The sequence below is a fragment of the Bos taurus genome, chromosome 4 (genome assembly GCF_002263795.3).
Source record: "Bos taurus isolate L1 Dominette 01449 registration number 42190680 breed Hereford chromosome 4, ARS-UCD2.0, whole genome shotgun sequence".
Lineage (NCBI taxonomy): Eukaryota > Metazoa > Chordata > Mammalia > Artiodactyla > Bovidae > Bos > Bos taurus.
Window position 1 is genome coordinate 74,867,296 of NC_037331.1, and position 23,511 is coordinate 74,890,806.

At 50.3% G+C, this 23,511-nt stretch overlaps 1 protein-coding gene and 1 non-coding gene across 11 annotated transcripts in view; one reads left to right on the top strand and one right to left on the bottom strand.

The window, feature by feature from the left end:
- Positions 1–23,511, top strand: part of TNS3 (tensin 3) — a 222,564-nt gene that overhangs the window by 92,368 nt on the left and 106,685 nt on the right. For all 10 annotated transcript variants that reach the window (XM_005205612.5, XM_024991105.2, XM_059885917.1 and 7 more), the window contains 6 exons: positions 9,059–9,111; positions 11,068–11,239; positions 13,599–13,649; positions 15,209–15,331; positions 18,799–18,863; positions 21,917–22,000. In XM_005205612.5, coding sequence (XP_005205669.2) covers positions 11,090–11,239; positions 13,599–13,649; positions 15,209–15,331; positions 18,799–18,863; positions 21,917–22,000 — 473 coding nt within the window. In that variant the 5' untranslated portion in view covers positions 9,059–9,111; positions 11,068–11,089. The remainder of the gene's footprint in view (positions 1–9,058; positions 9,112–11,067; positions 11,240–13,598; positions 13,650–15,208; positions 15,332–18,798; positions 18,864–21,916; positions 22,001–23,511) is intronic.
- TRNAI-AAU (transfer RNA isoleucine (anticodon AAU)) lies at positions 11,968–12,041 on the bottom strand. The gene has a single exon. It is a non-coding gene; the product is annotated as a tRNA-Ile (tRNA).

A 23,511-nucleotide genomic window follows, 5' to 3' on the forward strand; every position in this document is an offset into this window, starting at 1 on the left:
ACTTAAATAATAAATAAATATACCCTATTTAGTTTTAGTAGCCTGAAAATAACTAGATATTCATTACTGAAATGTAAAACAGTATCCTCCTGCCTCTTAAAATGGCCAGGGCAGCCCTCTGTTGCTTTGAAATGACTGCTGGGTTTATTCTTTCCCTCATCCTGCAGACCCCAGTGCTTTGCTGCCTGCTGTACTGTGTGGCAAGGGGACATGGGAGCGTCATCCCCCCAACATAGGCTTGATTCTCCCCTGTGCCAGGCCTGCAGTGTGTGCGTGTGTGCGTGTATGGGTATGTGTATGTATGTGTGTGTGTTTGTGCTTGTGACAGAAACAGGCGCTGTTGCATCTTCACAGGGAAGCATCCGTGGTCTCCCCACCAAGCCGTTCTTTTTTTAAAATTATTTTTTTATTTGGCTGCACCGGGTCTTAGTTGCAGCATGTGGATGGAATTTAGTTCCTGGAGCAGGGATCGAACCCAGTCCTCCTGCATTGGAAACTCAGAGTCTTGGTCACTGGACCATGAGGGAAGTCCCCCGAGTGGTTCTTATTAAGGCACTTCTTCTGTTCTCATTTTCCCCTCATCTCATCTCATGGTTTCCCAGAAAACACATATGTTGCTGTAAATGTTAATAATGCATTTACTCTCTGCTGGGCCCTGTTCTGGGTATGTGACTGGCCTTTGCTGCTTTAACCTCAGCCACCTTGCAGAGAGGTTGCTGTAGTTATCAGCCCATTTTCTGGGTAAGGAGCATGAAGCACAGAGAGGGCAAGGTGCCTGCTCAAGGCTACACAGCTGGAGCATTTGGAGTTCTGTTACCTGTTCTTAGAGGCCTTTAAAACTAAGGGAGAGTGGAAGCTGGTAATGCAGGGGCACCTTGTGTGGCTAACCCTGGCTCTGTGTCAGTTGGCTGTCCCTATGTGGCCCTGTAGTCACAGCTTCCTGGGGCAGGAAGGGACTCCCGGAGAAGCCCAGAGGATGGCCATGGCGAGGAGTGCGGGCATGGGTCTAGCCCTGGCCCCACGACTTAACTCCTGTGTGGCGGGTCTTGCCTTGTCTTTTCCTCCACTTTCTTGCCCTGGGGATTGGAGGGTGACAGAGCGCATAGCCTTATAGCTGCTGTTGTCTCCACCCCTCCCTGCAGTCCAAATCAGATCCCTCTTGTAATCCTTTCAGGTGGTCCCCTAGGCTCCACTGAGGCCCTCAGTGATGTGGCGTCTGTGCTGTGTCACTCCTGTGTCGGGTTTGTTAAGCACCATTTTTTTTGTAGAAGCCTATAGGAAGCCAGTGATCTGCCTCTCACATTGGCAGATTATTATTGGCACTCATTACTGGCGACGCAGGGTCTTTTGGTTTGGAGACGGTTGCTGGCTGTGACAGCAGCTCCCTTGTCCAAAGCCTTCAATGGCACTTTTGCATTCAGAGTAAGGCCTTCAGGGTGTTTGTTTCCTGTGATGCATCGACTACACACCTTTTCCTTGAAAAAGTATAAGATACTTGGCATCCTGTCAAGATAGCAGAGGTTTGAGTCTTGGTTCGAGGTGGTGCAGGGATACTTGACAGAACCAAGTAAATGTCAGGCCAGCTGGGAACCCAGGGCCCTGGAACCCTATCCGCCCTGGGGAGTGAGTAGTTCTTAGGAGATGTTGCCCAGTGGATGGGGATCCCGCCTCCCCCTCTCCTCCAGACACCCCCCATGTCTGTGAGCCAGGGGCCCCCAGGCACTGTGGAGACCTGTGTTTATTCAACCCAGATGGGGCTGGCAGGGTGTGTTCCCCGGGGAGCTCCAGCACTCCCACTTTGGACATGTGCTTTGGCCTTCATCCCCAGAGAGCTTCCAGCTGCCTTTTCACCCCAGTGGTCCCCACCAGGACCCCAAGGCACCCTGTTCTCTCCCTCTGTTGTTTGGAAGTATGTGGCTGGCCCACGTCTGCTCCCAAATGGTGGCTGGCCTGTCCGAACCCCATCCTTTCCTTCTTAGAGAGGCGCAGTTATCAGGGGCAAAGCAGTTCCCTCCCAGAGGTGCTTGGGCCAGTGTCACCAAGTGCTCTGGACTGAGCCTCTGCTGGTCTCGGCCAGTGGCGCACCCATCTCTGTCCTCTTTAATAAAAGAAGTTTGTATCAGCATGCAGATGTCGTGTTGGTTACTATCCTTAGTTGAAAGATGGGCACCTGGCAGCAAAATTGCTGTTGCCTATTTCAAATATGAAAATAACCCCATTTGGAAAATAAATGAGTTGTAATACTTTGAAAAATATGTTGAACAAGAGAGCCCCCAGGCAGGTCATCTGATTCTTTATCGGGTGGACGGCTCACTAGTCTCTGCCTCGGAACCATGGACTCGGGGATTTCAGGGCTGGGCCGGGCCTTCTGAGCACTAGATCCAAAAGTTGTCATTTTATCAGAAGAGACTGATGCCCAGGGAGGCCAGCGGCTTCATTGGAGTCCCAGGACCACATACTGGTCCAAGCAGATGAGCTTTGGGCCTCAAGCAGCACCTTTAAGGAGAAGCAGTCTGGGCCTCGTTGGGTTACCTTTCATAGGTTAACCTTTACCACGGGTCCCACCTGTGTCTCTTTCCTTTTTCCTTCTTTTTCTTGGTGCCTTGAGAAGTTGCAAGCTGTGACTAGCACGTGCCAAAGGGGACACAGGTGAAGGAGGCTGGGCGGGGTGGAGGGGGGTGCTGCATTGCCCTGGAGACAGGGAGACTGGGAGGAACTGGGAGGTGCCCGAGTTGCTTTCACCCAGGACACTGGCACTGATCCATAGAGGGCGGTGGTGGCCTGCAGGGCTCAGACTCCAGAGGCTCTCCAGGAAGGCAGGTGGGCAGCCCTCTTCTTGCAAAATAACACGAGAAAAGGAGTTTGCAGCACAGATCTAGGGGCCCGGGGTCTACAAGTAGAGAGGTTTCTTTAGCCTTCTCCAAGGTCAGGATGCAGGATAACTTATGAGCAAGGAACCGTCTTCAAGAGACTTCAGCAAGGTAGTTCTCAGCCATTTTTCTTTTATTGTAATATAATTGCTTTATAATGTTCTAACTTCTGCTGTATAACATTGTGAATCAGCCATATGTATACATATATCCCCTCCCTCTGGAGCCTCCCTCCCTCCCCCGTCCCACCCCTTTAGGTCATCAGAGAGCACCGATCTGAGCTCCCTGTGTTATACAGCAGCTTCCCACTAGCTATCCGTATTACACATGTTAGTGTATATATGGGCTTCCTAAGTGGCACTGGTGGTAAAGAACCCGCCTGCCAGTGCAGGAGACATAAGAGACATGGGTTTGATCCTTGGGTCAAGAAGATCCCCTGGAAGAGGGCATGGCAACCCACTGCAGTATTCTTGCCTGGAGAGTCCCATGGACAGAGGAGCCTGGCAGGCTACAGTCCATGGAATTGCAGAGTCAGACACGGCTGAGTGACTAGCAAAGCACTATGTATGTGCATCAGTGCTTCTCTCCCAATTCATCCCACCCTCTCCTTACCCCCTGTGTCGTAAGTCCATTGTCTACATCTGTCTCTCTCTTCCCACCCTGCAAATAGTTCCATTAGTTCCATTTTTCTAGATTCCATATATACATGTGCATTAAAATAAATCAGACATTCTTAAGGCATGAACTGTACTGTGGTGATAGATGAGGGCTTCAGCTTTTTAGCCCCAAGAGTAGATAAATGCTTTACTTCCAAGTAAAGACGCATAGAAATGTCACATGTTACCTTCCTGACAAGTGCAGTGTTTGGACAAGTCGGGCTGCTTCCAGTCGGCGTGAGGCGTGAGCTCCCTGAGCAGCCACGGGGCCTCTCTCCAGTGTATCTGGGTCCCACCCACTGCTCATCATCTGCTTGGTTCCAAACACAGCCCCAGAATGAGGTTCTCCCTTGCTGCAGGATTTCGTGCCCATCAGATCTCAGAACCTGGCTTAGAAGTGGTGACTCACTCATGATTCCTCTGTCCGTCTAGGCTTAGGGCTAGACTTGCTTCCCGGGGAAAAGCTCCTCTAGCTTCACTCGTTTCAGTCTGACCCAAGGACAGGCTGGGCAGGATGGGCTGTGGACCACCAAGGGCCGGGGGATCGAAAGAGTCCATGGTTTTGGTGTCAGAAGTTGCGCTGCCTCTTAATTCTATACACCTAAGAGTCCTGAATGCCCTTTCCCCAGCTGTGAAGTGAGGACAGTCATGACTTACTGGGGTTCCTGCTGAGAACCAGGTGCCTGGCCATGAATGGGTCTGCTTCCTGACCTTGGTCACCTGTTGCGTCTTACCAGATGGTGCTGGTAGAGTGTTGCTATCTTCTATAGGGGGGCAGGGGGGCTGCATGGTCTGTGGACACAGGCCTTGTCACCCCAGGCACAGCTGGCTGCTGAGGCGTGCAGGAAGGCAGGGGGCTTTCTCTCCAGCCTCTTGGAGGCCCTGGACTGGCCAGAGGGCCTGCCTTCTTAGAGAATCCCCTCCTCACTCTTTCCCTCCTGCACCTGTTCTGGCTGCACTGGTTCCCTCGCTGGTCCCACTGCAGGGCCTTGGCACTGGCCATGCCCTGCCTAGTCCTATCCCCCTCACGTGACCTCCCTAAGCCCCTCACCTCCCTCACCTCCCACAGCCCCTCCACACTAGGCTGCGGCTGTGCCTGCTTCCCTGCATGCTCCTCCCCTGAGGGTTGTCAGGAGCCTTGCTGGCAGGCTGGGGTGGATAGTCAGTATGTGGGGGTTCCAGCTGCTGTCATCCACTTAGGTGACGGGGGTCTGCTGGAAGGCATAGAGGGCCAGCCTTCAAGGAGTTCGCTCTCTGTTTACAAACTTATAGTTATGATTGGTGTCAGATTGTCTTGAGTCGCTGTGTGTTACTTCAGTCTAACTTGTTCTAACAGCTCAGCTGCAGGTGAAACTGAGAAATACTGTGAGGCTAGGCTGAGGCCTAGCTTTCTGATTGTATTGCTTGTATGTAGGTTTGTATTTGTTTACCTATTTTTCATGTGTTTATGTGTGTGTCTACATATCCTCTATCTGTGTATCTATCAGCTCTCCAACCTATTTATCATCTGTCTATTGTACCATCTAGTTATGCATTTATCATCCGTCTATTGTACCATCTAGCTATGCATTTATCATCTATTGTACCATCTCAGTTCAGTTCAGTTCAGTTCAGTTCAGTTGCTCAGTCGTGTCCGATTCTTTGTGACCCCATGAATCACAGCACGCCAGGCCTCCCTGTCCATCACCAACTCCCAGAGTTCACGGAGTTCACTCAGACTCATGTCCATCGAGTCAGTGATGCCATCCAGCCATCTCATCCTCTGTCGTCCCCTTCTCCTCCTACCCCCAATCCCTCCCAGCATCAGAGTCTTTTCCAATGAGTCAACTCTTCGCATGAGGTGGCCAAAGTACTGGAGTTTCAGCTTCAGCATCCTTCCCTCTAAAGAAATGCCAGGGCTGATCTCCTTCAGAATGGACTGGTTGGATCTCCTTGCAATCCAAGGGACTCTTAAGAGTCTTCTTCAACACCACAGTTCAAAAGCATCAATTCTTCGGCGCTCAGCTTTCTTCACAGTCCAACTCTCACATCCATACATGACCACTGGAAAAACCATAGCCTTGACTAGACGGACCTTTGTTGGCAAAGTAATGTCTCTGCTTTTGAATATTCTATCTAGGTTGGTCATAACTTTTATTCCATGGAGTAATCTTGTACCATCTAGCTATGCATTTATTATCTAACACATCTGTCATGTGAAGGGCAGTGGTGTTCAGAACTTGTTGTGGATGAGGGCTGGCTCAGACCCTCTGTGGAGCTGCGAGGCTTTGAGGCTGCTGCAGGGATTGTGGGTACTGCCCCTCCAGGCCCACCCTCCCTGCCCTCCTGGGACTTGAGGCCCAGAAGCTGCTCAGCTTGGTGGCTTCTGGAACAGGAGGTAGCTCTTGCTCATGTGCTGATTTGGGGAATTACAGAGCAAAACTAAGTCAGTTCTCTTAGACCTTGAAGCCACACCATGGGAGAGTGTGAGATGATGGGGGCTTTTGGAGAAGGCTTTGTAGCCCCCTTGAAACTCAGCGCCTGTGTGTCAGGAATGACGGGGGAAGCACCCTCACAGGCTAAGCAGTGAGGCAGGGTCGGCCTGGGGACAGGCAGCTTGGCCTGGTCATGTCAGTGCTTGGACATCAGCAGGTGGGGTTGGGCCGCAGGACCCCCATGGCTTCCCCTCCCTTCAGAGTGTTGTCTGCTCTCCTGCTTTGCTTTGTCACATAGGTTTGCACAACCTGCTTACCAGGGTCTGCAGCTTCTTAGTGAAAATGCAGAGATGTTTGCAAATATCAGAAGACATAATCAGTCCCTTGTGCTGGTTGATTGGGAGCAGTGGTCTCCAGACAGGTTTATGTACTCACCCCCAGGGCTGGGACCTATGTATGTTTAATTGCAATGGAGTGTGAATGCACTACATTATGTTCATTTATGTATAAATTATGTACCTGTCCCACATTGCAGAGATTTTGTGTGCCTTCCTTATACACACTCACAGTGTAAAGCAAAATGGAAAGTGCTGAAGGAACAGTAGACGGTGCTGTGTGCCCTCGACTGGGACAGTGGTTCTCAGACATGGGGATGTTTGGACTCAGGTTAGCTTAAAACCAGCTCTTCTGGAATCTTGATGATATGCCAAGACTAGTAGCTGAGTCCTAAGGGAGATGAAGTCCTTGGGAGGAAGGACAGGCTGGATGGCCCTGCACAGTGTTCAGGGCCTGTGACCCGGCCCTGGTGAGGGTGGGGTCACTTTTAGGCCCCTGCAGCTGTCATGCAGTAACTCTAGGTAGGCCAAGAATGTTCCGGTTCCAAGGTGCTCAGGGTCCACCCTCAGAGGCTCCCTCACTGTCTTCCCTCCACGAGTGTCTGAGTTCTGTCACTGGCGGGAAGACCTGAATGCCACACCGGGAGCTGGCACCTCATCTGAGCTGACCCTGGTGTTGCACTTTCTCCAGTTACAGAAGTAAACTGTGTTCTCAGTAGAAAAGGAAAAAATAAATGCACGTAGAAGAAAAAATAAGAAAAGATACGTAGTGAAACGTTCCAGAAACACGCCGCTGCCCAGGCAGCCTGCGCACTGATAGACATTTCCAGGTGTGTGTGTGTAGCTGTGAGTGTGTGTGAGTCACGCACTCTGCGCCAGGGAGTGGCCACGTGGCTGTTAGTGCTAGTGCTGTCACACATCACGGCGTCTCTCCAGGCCCACAAGTGTGTCACCATCTGTAAGCCCCACGACTTATCTAATGTCACTAAGTCGCAGGGTTGAACTCTTAGGCTGTGTATTTTTCACAGTTACACACATCATAATGCAGCGAGCACCCTGGTCCATAGAGACTTACGGACTTTCCCAGTAATTTCCTGAGTCATTCCTCACATTGCTGTCACGTGTTTCAGACCTTTTAAGGGCTTTTTATATTTATGGACAAGCGGTTTTCTAAAATGATGAATTCGTTTACATTTCATTTACATTTTAGAAATACTTTAAAAATATATATTTTTAGATTTTAATCTTTGCTTTCTAATGGACCTCTCCCCCCAAATCTCATTGTTTGGAGTCCATATGGCCTGAGCCATCAGAATTCTGGGGTGTTGGGAAGATGGGCAGGACCGATGTGGAGCCCAGAACAGTACAGACATGGGGTGTGAGGCCTGCCGCCCACTGGGAGGTGGTCTTGGAGGCTGGGGACACTGGAACAGTGGAGGGCAAGTTCTGGTACCTGGCACCCACGGGGACCATCTCAGTTGGTCCCCAGACACCTCTGCGAGAGGAGGAGACGACCTAGAGGCATGTGTCCTGGCTAGGGAAGATCAGCCACTGCGTGTGGACACCCAGAGCCCACTGTCACATCTGAGCATGGAGGAGAGTGCCTTCCAGGTCCTGCTTTTGTCTGGGGCCCATGTCACAACCTCTGCGGTTTGGAGTTGGCTTGACCACACGTTGTGTAATTTTAGGAGGTCATCTCTCTCACTGATCCCTGAAATAAACTTGGTATTCACTCTTCATCCCTTCACTTCACACTGGGGGAGCCACTGTGAGCCAGCTGCCCAGGTGGGACACCAGGCAAGGGGGGATGTCAGATCCTGTCTGAGAAGGGTTCCCCAGGGCCAGGGTGGGCAGGAGCAGAAGGGGGTGCCGAGGCTTTATCCACCTTGGCCAGCTCTAGCCTGCTGCATGGTCACCCCTGTGTCACCTACTCAGAGCATGTCCTGGGCTGGTCCACAGAGCTGTATCCATGAGACGCAGCAGGCAGGGAGGAGCTCACAGAAGGCAGGAGAGAAAGGAGCCTCCTGAGAGGAAGGCATTCGGGGGAGCTGAGACAGGGACATCTGGATTCTCCTCCCCTTCTGCCGTTTTCCACGAAAGCTTACACCTCTCTGTGCCTTGGTTTCCCCACTTCTGAAATGGGAAGTAATTTCTCTCACAAAGTTACTGGATTCATCTGCTGAAATAGTGGATATAGAGGAGCCTAGTGGGCTGCAGTCCATAGGATCACAAAGAGGTGGACGTGGCTGAAGCGACTTTAGTTTGCTCACACGCCTTGGAGTTTAACACACACACTCACACACATACATAAGGGTTGTGTAGACTGTAAAGTAATTATAACCTGAAGTTTTTTTCCCTGTCAGATAAGCTTTTCAAAAATAGAGTGGTAAAAATGGAGAATTCTCTGAAAATCAGTAACTGGTTCTTTTGAGCAGATATAACAATAATGATGTAATAGTGGCCAACGTTGATTGAGGGCTTCCTGTATCCTGGGACAGATAGGCCATGACCGTGGACCGCTTACCTTGCCCTGACCAGGGGTCATGGGAACCTGCCCTGCTGTTGATTAGTGGAATTGTGTCACTTGGGATCTGAGGTCTTAGGGCTGAGATGTCCTGATAAGCTGGCGACCCTCCCAGGTGATACGATGAGCCAATAGTGAAGGGTCTGATGACGTTTATGATCATGTGAAACAACTGCCATCCTTCCTTCCCAGTGGGGTTTGCAGTGTGTGGGCTGGCAGCACAGAGATCTGAGAATGACCTTTGTCTTGTCATTTGCAGGCTCCGGGGGCATCATCAACACCTGCTTCTCTGTGCTGTGACAAACCGTTCAGGTGAGTGTCCGTCACTGAAGCCACTTCAGTGCCTCTGGCCTTGGGTCAGCTCTCGCAGAGGAAGCCTGGACACAGTGTTATTTTATTCTGTAGTAATCTTAATGTCTTTTTCAATTTTAAATAGAAATGCTCAAAGCTGGTAAATATCATATGTGTGTCTCTTTCTGGAATGTAATGTCCCAGCATTAGAAATCCTGGTTGTGGAAATGTCCAATCAGTAATTGCGTTGCTGTGATTTGATTGTGAAGTGTAGCATTGGGGAGAGTTCTAGAATTGACTTCAGCACATGAAAAGCCCATTTTTTTTCTTTTTTTTTTAAGCCCATTATTTTTTAATAGGTCACTGTTGCTCAGTGGTGTTTGACTCTTTGCGACTCCATGGACTGTAGCCTATCAGGCTCCTTTGTCCATGAAATTCTTCAGCAAGAATACTGGAGTGGGTTGCTGTGCCCTTCTTTAGGGGATCTTCCCGACCCAGGGAGTAAACCCGAGTCTCCTGCATTGCAGGAGATTCTTTACTGTCTGAGCCACCAGGGAAGTTCCAGAGTCAAAAGATGTGATTTGATTTTTTAAAGTAAACAGGACTCTTTTACATTCATGTCTGGTGCATAAGGTAGAGAAAAGTATCTTGGTGATTGTTTGTATTTGAATAAACCAATTTTAAAAAATAGATTTATGATCTGGATATTTGATATTTCTTTTGGGCATCATAATTGCATTGTAGATAGTTCTAAATGTATCTTTGTCTTTTAGAAATAAATGCAAAAATACTTACAGAAATGACATATAATGTCTTGGGTTTTTTCAGGGCAATCACAGTGAGGAAGGGGGGTAACAGAGAGTATGGATGGAAAAAGCTTGGCTGTGTGTCCATTTTGAAATTGGATGATGAATACTCAGAAGTGTGTTTAAACTATTTAGTATACTTTTTAATTTTTTTCAGAATTAGGAGAGAGACTCATGTAATAGGAGTGGTACACAAACAACAGCTACGAGCCCCTAAAGCTGGTGGTGGGGGATTTGATAGGTTAAAACCACCCTCCCATGACTGTCCTGCACCGCTCCGTGGATTCACCAGTCTTTGGGGTTGACCCCATCACCTCTCACCTGGATTTTTCACCTTCTATTCCTGACAGCACCCACAGCCCTAGAAGGCTCTTCCTGGGAGGGGCTCTGGGGCCTGTGGTCCCCATTGCACAGTCCTAGTGATGAGGAAGCAGAGCCTGGATGCTGCGTGCTGGAAGCATTATCCTGGGCTCACCAGGCTGCAGGCTCTCCCCACCCAATGGCCCTAACTAAGTCCTCCCCTCTGCTGGCTTCATTGCTTGGTGTTTTTATCCTCTTCCAGACCCCATCCTCCTGCTACCTGATGCCTGCCCTCTAGGTTAACCTAGGGGCAGTCTCAGCAGAGCCAGCACACAGCTCTTCTGATAGACACCAGCCCTTGCCTCCCAGCTGCTGCAATTCCCTCCCAGCTCCTCCTCTCTGCAGGACAGGCCAGCCTCCTCCCTGGGCAGTGGGCCTCCACATGTCCCCCAGGATGGGACCTGCAGATGTGCCTAGGCACTTGTTGATGTCTCCCAGCCTTGGCCTCTTGCTCTGCCATTCATCTGTCTAATGGGCTTCTTCCCTGCTGCCTACACCTGACTTGATACTCAGAGTAAGGAATGCCCCTCCTTCCAAGATCCAGGCTCTCTGAACTCATGCCCACCCAAGGAGGTGCTCTCTCTGCTGGCTTTCCATCAGGCCTGCCCCTACCAGGAGCCTCAGTGTGCTCCCTGGTTGTAGCTAGTTGTGCCCCAGTCATAACCGTTAAGGAAGTTTTAGCTTTGTGCCCTCCTGTGATGAGAATCAGTAAATTCCCAGAAGCCTGTCATCAGGTCCGGGTGTGAACAGTGAGCGAACGTCCCTCCTGGTGCTTGGCCCCTTTCCTGACAGCTGCCCGTGTGTCTCCCAGGCCTGCAGGGCTGAGCCCCGCCATGGAGGACGGCCGCGAGCTGGATCTCACCTACATCACCGAGCGCATCATCGCCGTGTCCTTCCCCGCGGGCTGCTCCGAGGAGTCTTACCTGCACAACCTGCAGGAGGTGACGCGCATGCTACGCTCCAAGCATGGGGACAACTACTTGGTGAGCGGGGACACTGAGCGTGAGGGAGGCGAGGGGCACTGAGGGTGGGGACCGTGAGGTTGGGGGTGCGTTGAGCATGAGGATGGCCAGGGGGTGCGGCGGGGGTGGGGGACTGGGGGGCGCTGAGTTTGCTGAAACTTGATGAGCGAGGGTCCCCATGTGTGGGGACTGAGGAGCCTGCGGGTGGGAGTACAGGCTGGTTCCTCTGCAGTTGGCTTGACGGGCAGTGGTGCGCGGAGGGGGCCCGCCACAGGGAGGCTGTCCTGCCACATAGCCCGCTGTGCAGTGGGGCGTCTGGGCTCCTCGTGAACGTGCAGCCCCCCCAGCTCGTGGCCCATGTGCACCCCGGGGGGTGTCAGCTTCCTTCCCTGCTGCTGGGGTTAGCACCCCTGCCTCTGAAGTGAATCCAGGACTGGAGGGTGGGCATCCAGAACTATCTTCCACCCCAGTTCCTTTCAAACACACATGAGGCTGTTGAACAGAGCACACATCTGAGGAAGGTGCTGTGCGGTGCTTAGTCACTCAGTCATGTCTGACTCTTTGTGACCCCATGGACTGTAGCCACCAGGTTCTTCTGCCCATGGGCATTCTCTAGGCAAGAATACTGGAATGGGTTGCCATGCCCTCTTCCAGGGGCTCTTCCCAACCCAAGAATCAAACCGGGGTCTCCCGCATTGCAGGCGGATTCTTTACCAGCTGAGCTACCAGGGAAGTCCACTGTAAGTTTCTGGCCTGCACAGGGATCGAACCCGTGACCCTGGCGTTATTAGCACCACACTCTAATCAACTGAGCTAACCGGCCATTTGAGGAGGATGAGGAGGACCAGTCTTCCTGAACGTCCTCTTTCTCCACCTACCCTTTCTTGTTCCTGAGGCCCCAGTCCGGCAGGTGGCTCTGTGGCTCCATCTTCTACTACTTGAGTTAGATGACAGCTCCTCGCCCTTCTCCAGACCTGCTGCTAGAAGGCCTCTTTATCTCCATAAGGCAGCTAATCTTTACCCTAAACTGACAAGGCAGTTATTGTCATCCTTATCGGTCTCCTCAGATGTCTAAACGGCTGGGCGTGTGGCCCTGGAGGCAGAGAGAGGGAGGTGACTGCCCAGTGGCTTCCAGCAGCCCCTGCCCAGCCTGTGGCTTTCCCACTGTCCTCAGCATGGCCTGGTGACAGGCAGGGAAGGTGGGGTCCAGCCCATGAGATCGTCCCACCCCGTCCTTGATCACAGCTGCAGGAATGGTCTCTTCCTCCTGACACTCAGGGTGGGATGCCTCCTCCCTTCTCCCCCTGCTTGCTGCTCACTGAGGGTGAAGGCCTGGGACCTGAGGCCTGGGGTCAGGGGGCTGGGGGCTGGGGCACTTCCCCTCACAGTGGTGGTGCCTTGTCAGAGCCTGAGTCCACCTTGCAAAATGGTGAGGCTGTGGGTCCTCACCTCATTCGAGGATAAGGACCTTTTTGAAAATTGGGAGGAAGGGTATGTTTGTCTTCCATGGAGCCTGAGTTGAGAGCCCTGGGCTGGACGCACTTCTTCCCCACTGCACATCTGAACTGTGTGCTCTGACAAGGGCATGTGGAGGCCGATCACCCCCCGCTCCCCAACACGTACACACAGCTGCATGGTCAGGTCACAGACGTTGGCTCTCTGAGGCAGGTTTTAATGGAGCCCATGGTCCAGGGTGTAGCTTGTTCTGGGGTAGAGGAGCCGTGGACCTCATCCCTGGAGCACCTTTCCTCTCAGGTCTCTATAGCGTCCATCTCTGAAGAGAGAGGTGTGTGGAGCCCCTCCTCCCCCAATGCTGTCCTTAGTTTTTCCTTTGCTTGAGGTGTGATCAGGTTCCACAAACAGCTCTGCTTCTCTGAGAGCGTGGCCTGGGGCTCTGGGCTGGCTGGGGCTTCCTGAGACCAGGCCCCCTGCAGGCCCAGGGCCCTCCACCCCGTACCTTGCTCCCTCCAGGAACCAAGGCCAGTTCCAAAGGATGTGTATGCTCTCCTCAAAAGTGTTAGTTGATCAGTCATGTCTGACTCTGTAAGACCCCATGGACTGTAGCCCATGAGGCTCCTCCATGGGATTCTCCAGGCAAGAATACTGGAGTGGATTGCCATTCCCTTTTCCAGGGAATCTTCCCGATCCAGGGATGCAACCTGGGTCTCCTGTATTACATGCAGATGCTTTACCATCTGAACCACTAAGAGGTGACTGTCCTTATCATCTGTTTTTTCATTCCATGACGATTACATATCTATACATTTCTGTCTTTTTCATAATCTGCCGAATCGAAGGCAAAGAGCCTGTGAGAATGTAGTTGTTCCCTTTGGTCTGAGGATAATGACTAGTCTAATAGCTTCTTATTTCCCCTTTGTAGGTGTTAAACCTCTCGGAAAAGAGATATGACCTTACAAAGCTTAACCCAAAGGTAGGACCTTAGCCCTTTGTATATTCTGAGTTTTGTTAAGTGTCTGTGATGCTTATCCTGCTCGTGCAAAAAGGTTATGTAGCAAGTCTCTGTGGAATATGACTTAATGAGGGCTGTTAGGAACTGTTCATATCCATGGCTTATTTTTTTCTTACATTTTTTTAGTTTGAAGTAGTTATAATGTCACAGGAAACTGCAAAAATAATACAGGGCGATCCCACATACCCCGACCCAGCTGTCCCCAGTAGTATTGTCTTGCACAACTTGTAGTAAAATATTGATGGCAGGAAGTTGACGTTGGTACAACCCACAGACTGCGTGCAACCTCCACTGGGTTCACATGTAGCAGGGGTGTGTGTGTGTGTGTGTGTGTTGCCCTGCCATCTCATTGTATGTAGATTTATGTCACCACCACCACAATCAAATCCAGACATTTTTACCTCAAAGATCTCCTTCCTGCCCTGTCTGTACAGCTCACTCTCCCCTTCCATACATTATTCTTTTTTTAATAACAAAGATTTAGGGGAAAAATTTTAAGACTGTATAAGTGTAAGTTGTGGTATATATGATATATATGTATGCACATACTGTATTTCATATGTTGGAGTATTTTGCAGCCATTAGGATAAGAAAATAGTATGGTAAATTGCCTGTTTTATTGCTCGTTAACAAGGGCAGAGTATAGAATTTATGTATGATAGTATTTCACCTATGCTAAATAGAATTTATGTATGATAGTATTTCAGCTACGTAGAAAAAGAATAAGGGATTCATCAGAATGTTATAGCTCATCACTCTTCATGGCAGAAGGGGTGTGTGCCTTTGCCTGCTTCCAGCAATTTTCTGAATTTTTCCATCAATACACAATTTCTATTGCTTTTATAATAAGACAGAGCTCTGCCTCCCCTCCCTTCTTAAAAAAGGAAAGGAAAGCAAAAATACCAGTCCTGCATGGCCCACAGGCTTAGAGGTGGGAATGTGTGTCAAGTGGCTCAGAATTTGTGTTTTGGGGCACAGACTTTCTTTGTTCCTGAATTGTAACCAAGCTTTGAAGGCCTCCTCCCTCCCTCCTGGGCACAGTCTTCTCTTTTGAGGAGTGTCACGTGTGATAGGCATCTCCCTCCCCGTAGTTATCTGCCCCTTGTGTGGGGGAATGGCTCACCGCATTTTCCCAAACTGCGATTTGAGTCTGAAGGGAGGAATTTGGGCAGCAGCTCATGCCAAGAACTCCTGTTTCAGATCTTGCCAGGCCTGGGCCTCTCCCCATGAGCCATGCACCATTAGCGGCTCCTGAAAGCCCTTTCTAGAATTGTCATTCCAGCTGCACAAAAGCAGATAAGACTGGGGAGTAGATGTCTCATGGGGAAAATATAATCCTTCATATTTTTCTTTCCAGTAAAGGAGCCACAGTTCCCACTAAGTTTTAGAAAAGGAACACAGAATGTTGTTCTATATTATAAAATGAAATATTTTGCTAAATTAAAAAAAAAAGGTCTTGAGATGACTTCATAGGGCTTCTTGGAGATGGACAGCAGAAAGCCTCCTCTCTTTCCTCGTAGATTCTGGACGTGGGCTGGCCGGAGCTGCATGCGCCACCCCTGGATAAGGTGTGCACCATCTGCAAGGCGCAGGAGGCCTGGCTGAACAGCGACCCCCAACACGTGGTTGTTATTCACTGCAGGGTGAGCACCCGCTCGGGGGCCCAGGGGGACTGCCTCTTCACCCTGATTGCCTGCTTCTTTAGGGGTTTGTGGTTAGGTTTTCATACGTACCCTAAGAGGAGGGAAATAATCATCCAGCCTCCTGGAGTCTGGCTTCAGAGTGCATAGGACTGATGTTCCTAAATGCACAGTTGTACATGGTGAAGCTAAGGTGGGGGCCCCTGGGAGGTAATCCTTTCATTTTCATGTGTTTTTTGTTTGTTTTTTTTTTATGGAAAACCTCCTGTTTAAAAAGCAAAGGGTACTATTAAGGCATACAACATTGGACTCTGTGCCACCTGAGTGATGCCAGTTGATTGGCATGAGACTGTGGGCAGGATGCTACTACAGGAGTTATATGGTCCTTTCCGAGCAAGCCAGCCTGGTGGGGTGGATGTGACATGTCCATGCTTGCAGGGTGGCTGCGGGGATGTCCGTGCCTTGTCCTGGCTTCCTGACCTGCTAGGCACCCTTCTCCAACCTCCTGGAACTGCCTCTCCTCTTATTTCTCTGGTTTCTCAACTGCCTTGGCTTGTTCATAGCCTCTTCCTGCACTACTCTGGGTTCCTCAAATCTGATGCATTTTCCCAGACACCTTGAGCTCATGCAGCATGTGGGAGGAATGCTCTGAGAGGGTTGGGGGGGCGAGGGGTGGCGCTCCGTCCGAGAAGAAGGGGTCTGCTCCCTGCTCTGTACACTTTACACCATCAGGATATCTCAAAAATATGGACATTTCCACCTTGAAATGTTTCTTCCTTCAGACTTTTCATACTCAAAAGCTGCACAAAAGCCCTTTGCATTATGGACTTTAGTGTAAAGGAACCTTTTTTTAAAGTTATCAGACTTTCCAGGTGAGTTTCCTGCAAGGGTATTGAATGAGGAGGGCAGACAGCGGCTGATGATGTTCAGAGCTCCCATACTCGGTGAATTCGATGGTCACTCAGCTGAGAGGAAAAGCCTCTGGGTGCACACATGGTGTTTGCTGCTCTCTGCTTCTGTTGCTTACTCTCAAGTCAGATTTGATTACATTCTTCCACAAACAGCCAGGGAGCCCCATTAGTTCTCTTACTAAATTAAGTTAACCAGGACTTTAATTCAAGGATTATGTTATATTAAGGTGCTTCTCTCCATATTTGTATTTTGGTGCAAGCTTAAAACAAAGAGACTTTTTTTTTTTTTTAAATAATTCTTATCAATTAAAATGAGCTCTGTATTTTTTTACTGGGTATGGCCTATTGATTTTTACATGTGAGGATACTGCTGATGGGCTGCTTTTGCCCAAGATCCCTTCACAGGCCCATGAGGCAGTGGTCTCTAAACCACCCAGAGCACTGCAGTGCCCAGCACTGGGGAGAACTGCCCACCCGGGGCACCCAGACCTGCTGCCAGCTGTGTCTCCCGAGGATTCTGGCTCCTAGACCTTGCGGTGTGCCCCCTTCACCATCATTCCATTTCAACAGTTCACTTTTTTAATGAACTGAATTATCAAACTTTTTACAACATCTGGGCCACAAGTGATGAACTTACCACATAGAGTCCCCTGAAACATCCTTTTCCTAAACTATGCTTGCCTTTTGAGACAAGTCTTGGCAGTGGGATTAACTGGGAACATGTTGAAACTTCTTGGAAACCATTTGCTCATCTCTTGCCCTGTTCTGGTGGCCCGTGAACCCTTCTGGAGATGATTCAGGAAACACACCATGAGAGAGAAGCCCTCTGAATTTGAATTTATAGAGGTTGACTTCAAGGGAAATTCACCGTGGTTGCTGGTGGGGTTGAGACTGCTGACTTCCCCCAAACCTGCCAGCCCTGCAGAACGGGCTCTTCCTGCCCACGAGTGCCAGGAATGGCATCCTGGCCTGGGGAGGGCAGGCAAGGACCAGACTGTGCGACCCTGTCTTCCCGCTGGATGCCAACGGTGGTATCTGTGTGTGCTTGTCCTCACCCTACCCACACTAATTTTGAGTAGAAATAGCCTGTGATTTCTCCTGGATGGTTTCACCCCCCTCCATGTGGTTCAGTCTTGAGTTGTTGGTGGAGGATACTCACTGGGACTCGTGTCATCAGTGATTTCTCTTAAGAACAGATACAAGCTATTCAGGTCCTAAAGAATGTGTCTGGTGCTTAAAGACTTCCTGTCCATAATGAGCAGCGTTAGAGACGGTGGCAGTGAAGTCCTCCATGTGCCTGACTTGGCGGAGGTGTTGTTCCCTGCTGGTGAATTTATATAAGCAACATACTTGTAAGTGTGCGGTTATAACTGCAGGCGCCAGGGTTCAGGACTGATGGTGTGTCTGCACTGAGTTTCTGAGGCACGTACTCAATGCTCATGAGACAGAGAGGAAAACTCTCCCAGGGGATAGTCACACGCCAGGATTTTGACCTGAATTTCCTTTATCATTCCTTTTTAAGAATAGACAGAGGAGCTGCATGTTGGTGACGCAGCCATTGTGGCCCATGTGATTCTAGATCACGGGTTGTTGACTCTTCTTGAAGGAACCCAAACAGGGCTTTCCAGGCTTTGGGGCCCCACAGACTACTTCACTGCCACTGCCATGTGGAAATCGCCCCAGATGCGCCGAAACTGACAGGCGTAGCTGTGTCCCAGTCACATTTATTTGTGGACACTTGACGTTTGAACTTGATATGATTTTCGTGTGTCATTGAAATACTGTTCTTCTGATTTTTCTTCAACTGTTTGAGGAAATGTTAAGACAGCTCTTAACTCCAAGGGACACAGCTGGTGGGCAGAAGTGGCCGGTGGGCTGTGGTTTGCTGATCGCTGTCCTGGGTCATGACAGTGTGTTTCAGAAGGTGGCAGTCCATGGTTCTGGTTGAGGTGGCTCATTGCAGAGCTGTGGTGCTTCCAGAACCTTCTGTTGGTGATGTTGGTCTGAGGTCCTGCTGGGCTGCCTTGTCTGGGCAGTGTGTGTCTGTGGTTATGGACTGAGTGATGCATTTTCCATAAAGCTGCCTCAGCGGGGTGTCCCCTGTGACGGTGCAGGGCTGGGTGGTGCCCGTGAAGCTGTGATGTGGCAGCACCCTGAGATTGGCTGTCCTACTCCTCTGGACTTTTCTGGGCTCTGTATGCAGCCCTCAAAGTCCTCAGCTTATAAGTGGGGCATTCGGGTCTCTCTCACCTGGGTGATTAAGTCGCACTAATGGCTTCCACCCAACAGTTTTTTCCTGGCCTCACTGGGAAATGAGGAACTGACTGGCCACCTCTGTGCAGACCTGGCCTCGGGCACGTCCTCAGAGGGCCTGGTTGGCACCTACTCCTGCTGTTAGTACCCCACGCGTGTGTTCTCTGCTGAGCTGGGTGCTGCCGTCCCTCAGAACAGGGACCAGAGGAGGGTACTGCTGGCTTCCCTGTCAAAGCAGGCTCTTTGCCATCCTGTGAAGGAAGCAGTGCTTTCCTGTTCTAATGACCTCTCTTCCATCTCCTGCAGGGTGGAAAGGGACGCATCGGCGTGGTCATATCATCTTACATGCACTTCACCAATGTCTCGGCCAGGTAGGAGGGAAGTGTCCTCGCTGCCGTGGGTGTTGGGATGCTCTGAGGCTGGGTGGGCAGGAGGCGGACCCCTCGGAGCTGACTTGGAGACCAAGGCTCATGTCCCTGGTGCCTAGAAACCTAGCTGCAGCTGAGGGTGTGAGCTCGTGAGAAAGACACTGTCCTCAGTGGCAGCGATGTATGATTCACACTGAAAGCTTCAGGGAGGCATCACCGATAAAGCAAGTGCACTGTCAACCTGTGACAAGGCTGATGGGGACAGACACTACCATTAGTAAAACCAAAGCAGTGCTTCTCACTGGACACCTCACATTCTGCCCAGGTCCATGGCGATGGCTATGGCTGCCGTGGTTTACATGCACTGTGCTTCTGGGAAGTACTTTGCATATTCCCTTTTTCTTGCTCAATCCTCCCAAGTAATCCAGGAGGGAGTAGTCATCACTCCCATTTTACAGATGAGGAAACTGAGACTTGGCGGACTTAAGACTGCTCAGGATCTTAATGAGCAGGAAGCCAGATCTGGTCTGGTTCTCAGGAGGTGCTGCCATGGGCATGGGGTTGCTGCCCGCAGGAGGTGGGTCCCGTCCACTGGGCGTGACAGGCACTGCGAGGCCCGTGAGTGAGGCCCCAGCTGCGTGCCAGGCCTCTGGGCGCTGGGTACACTGGTAGACCCAGAGGCACCCCCGAGCACACGTCTCCACTCACACTGAGATCCAGTTCAGAAAAATCGTTCTTTCTGGGTGTTGCATCTGCGTTGGCCCTCTCTGTTCAATGGCCACTTTGTGAAGTATGAACTACTCCGTTCTGAGGAAATATAAGCCTATTCATATTAGCCGATAAACCCTTTCCTTTCTAGCATTAAGGAATGAAATTTGACTTTCCAAATGTTTTCTGTGGAAACAAATTGGAGAGCTCATGCCTGCCAGGCAGGAAACCCAACCCTCCAGTGAAAGTCAGATCCTTTCTTGGTGATAATAAGCACTTGTGTGTGTGTGCCAGACAAATTGAGATTCCTGCTCACGTCACATCCCTCTGGTCAGAGAGCAGATTTCACCTGGCGGACTCTGGACAGAGGCCACCTCACATTTGTGCCCACAACAGCACAGCTCTGTCTGGAACCAGAGTTTCATGTGCCATAGACAGTCCTGGCATTTTTGGAAAGCGTGGAGACTGGGCTTTTTTTCACTGTAAGCTTATCATTGGTACTCTCTCTAAATGCCGCACTTTTTTCTGAATAGCTGAAGTGTGTCTCAGCTGCACGTGTTAGGCAATTCACATGAAAGGCTCTAAACTCCGGGGTCCTCACCTAGGAAGCAGGGCTGATGGCTGTTCCTCACAGGGTTTTTTTTTTGACAATTCCATGTATTATCACACGAAAGGCATTTGCAGCATCAGTGCTGGTGTGGGCTGATGTTCATCCTGCTGGTACTAGTAGATAAGATAGTATTAAGTGCTCTTCGCTAAAGTGAAGTGACACTACCAAGATTTTTGTAACACGGTTTTCTGAATTCACACTTTCCTAATTGGCGGCTGCATAGTTTGCTACTTCATGAATAGAATGTTATGTATTTAAGCATTTACCAGTATTGCCTATCCGAGTTGTTTGCAGTTTTTCTTTAGAATTTCAGTTGCTTCTAATGATTTTGTACACTGAAGTATGCCCTGGTGACAGATTCTCATCATTACATCTTTGATCATTTTTACTATTTCTATTTTCCCCTTAGATAGTATTCACACAAGTAGTGTAATCATAGGGACTTTTGAAGGCCTTTGTCACACACTGTGTCACACACAGATCGAAATAGACATTTCCAAATCGCTAAGTGAAGTAAGAAAAACATTCTGGTACCAGCACTAGGAAGATAAGAGTTCATAAAGATAGAGTCAGTGCTAATATTATGAATACTGGTACTGATATTAACAAGCTTCCCTGGTGGCTCAGATGTTAAAGGATCTGCCTGCAATGCAGGAGACCTAGGTTCAATCTCTGGGGTAGGAAGAGCTCATGGAGAAGGGAATGGCTATCCACTCCAGTATTCTTACCTAGAGAATCCCATGGACAGAGGACCCTGGTGGGCTACAATCCATGGGTCGCAAAGAATTGAACATGACTGAATCACTTCTGCTGCTACTGCTGCTAAGTTGCTTCAGTCGTGTCTGACTCTGTGCGACCCCATAGACGGCAGCCCACCAGGCTTCCTCGTCCCTGGGATTCTCCAGGGAAGAACACTGGAGTGGGTTGCCATTTCCTTCTCCAGTGCATGAAAGTGAAAAGTGAAAGTGAAGTCGCTCAGTCGTGTCCGACTCTATCGACCCCATGGACTGCAGCCTACCAGGCTCCTCCGTCCATGGGATTTTCCAGGCAAAAGTACTGGAGTGGGGTGCCATTGCCTTCTCCGGGCTGAGTCACTAAGCAGTGATATTAACAGTGAACATAAACAGTGACCAAAATGCATTGTCAGCATTTAATAAAACAAGTGAATTCCAGAAAAAGGAACACTTAAAAATGTATAGGTGAATATGTAATTATACTTTTCACTCTAAAAAACACGTGCATCCGGTACGTTAAACATGCAGTGCTTAAGTGACCCTTGTTTTTGTGCAGCCCCAGCAACCAGCCCCTTATTTAGACAAAGTTGTTATTTTAGATGGTTGTTTCGGTAGTTAGGACACGAGGCTCGTGCCCACCTGCGAGCAGTGGCAGATGGGTGGTTATCCTGTCAGGGTAGTATCCTGTGATTGTTCTGTGTTGTAAATGCAGCACAGAAAGTGCCATGTGCTAAGATCAGGAGCTGCTGTTTCAAATGGGGAACTGCAGGCCTCGCTTCCCCTGCAGGCCTGGCTTCCATTTGGCCTGGAACATCTTCCTGGAGGAGATGAGGCCTGAGAAGAGACGCTAAAGTGGGTGTGCCCGAGGAGGGAATGTAGCAAAATGGAGCTCTTAGTGGGTGCCAGCTGCTCAGAACAACCTCAGGGCCTGTCCCTTGTTACACCTCACCTCCCACCCCTCCGTGGCCATGGAGTTAAATCTCTCTCTGTCTCTGCTTTCCCAGTGCTGACCAGGCCCTTGACAGATTCGCAATGAAGAAGTTTTATGATGATAAACTTGCAGCTTTAATGCAGCCATCCCAGAAACGGTATGTATCTATTCCACAGCCAGAAGGAAAGGTGGAATGAGATCTTACATTTAAAAATGTAGGGACGGAAGATACACCCCCTCTGACCAGCCGTGATTAGGAGGCGGGGATTGTTGGGGTCCAGTAGTGAGTGACGAGCCACCCTGCGTGGGGAGCCCCTCACCCTGGCTGACTCCCGTGTGGTCTCAGGGCTCCCTCCCCACAAGCTCGGCCATCAAGTCTCCTGCGCTCCCAGCTGGTGTTGGTGCTGTTACTGTGTTGGAACTGGTTTGTTTCTCCTGACCAGGGGTCTGTGAACTGTGTCTGTAAGGGGCTGGATGGTGGATGTGCTGGGCTTTGCAGGCCAAGTGGTCTTTGGCACGGCCCCTGTAAACAGAGGGGCTGTGGGTGGTAGAAGCCAGTGAAAGCAGCTTATCACCAGCAAAGCTGTTGACACACTCAGGTTCCAAGTCGGCCAGCTTCAGAGGCCCAGGAGTCCTTCTCCTTGGTTTCCTCAGCCCATGTCCCCTTGTCTCCTGCTCAGCATGGCCCCTGGCACATGCTGCGGCGGGACCCTGGGGAGCAGACTTACTCTGGCTGCCGGCCCCCAGGTGAATCCATGCTGTCCCCAGGCCCAGGTGGAGAAGAATCGGAGGAGGGTCAGGTGCGTGGCCTGAGAGGGGCCTCAGCCACTTGTCTTCCAGACCTACTTCCTCTGCAGATGGGGACATGGTGCTAAGGACACCATGTTTTTACTTCAAAGCAAATGGCAGGGCATTTGCTCAAGAATTGCCAAGGCCATCGCCAAGATGGTTTTCCTGCCCTTTGCATCTCTTCCCACCAGGGCCAGAGGGCTGGGCCAGTGGACTTGGGAGGATTGGAAGCTTCATTGGCATCCAGGGGGCAGGGGCACAGGCGGTTTTTGTCCAGAGCCGATTTGAGGTATTTCCACTTGGGAAAGGGATTTCCAGGGTCACCAGAGGCACTGCCTGCTTCATCCTGGCTGTTCCCCATGGCAGGTCTGTTTGTGGACCAGAGTGTGTTGTGGATGTGAGATGGTGGGTTGGAGCCTGGCTGTGCCCTGCTCTGAGCAAAGGCCCCACAGGGCATGTGAGTTGCCTTGGAAAAACCAGCATTTCATTAGTATTACAGTTAAACAGCCCCTTGATCTATTTTGAACCATTAAGTGTCATTTCTTGGTTGAGCAGTTTCCAGAATGGTTACATTCATATGAGCCCCTGTGTGAGATGTGAGGGAAAACAGGGAGTGACCCACCTCAAAACTCAGCACACACCAGGGAAGGATGTTTGCCTTATTTTCTTCTTTTTATTCTTATTACTTACTGCAGCTTTAAAAAAAAATTATTTTGTATTGGAGTATAGCTAATTTGGGGTTCCCTGGTAGCTCAGCTGGTAAAGAATTGGCCTGCAATGAGGGAGACCCCGGTTCAATTCCTGGGTTGGGAAGATCCCCTAGAGGAGGGCATGGCAACCCACTCTAGTATTCTTGCCTAAAGAATCTCCACGGACAGA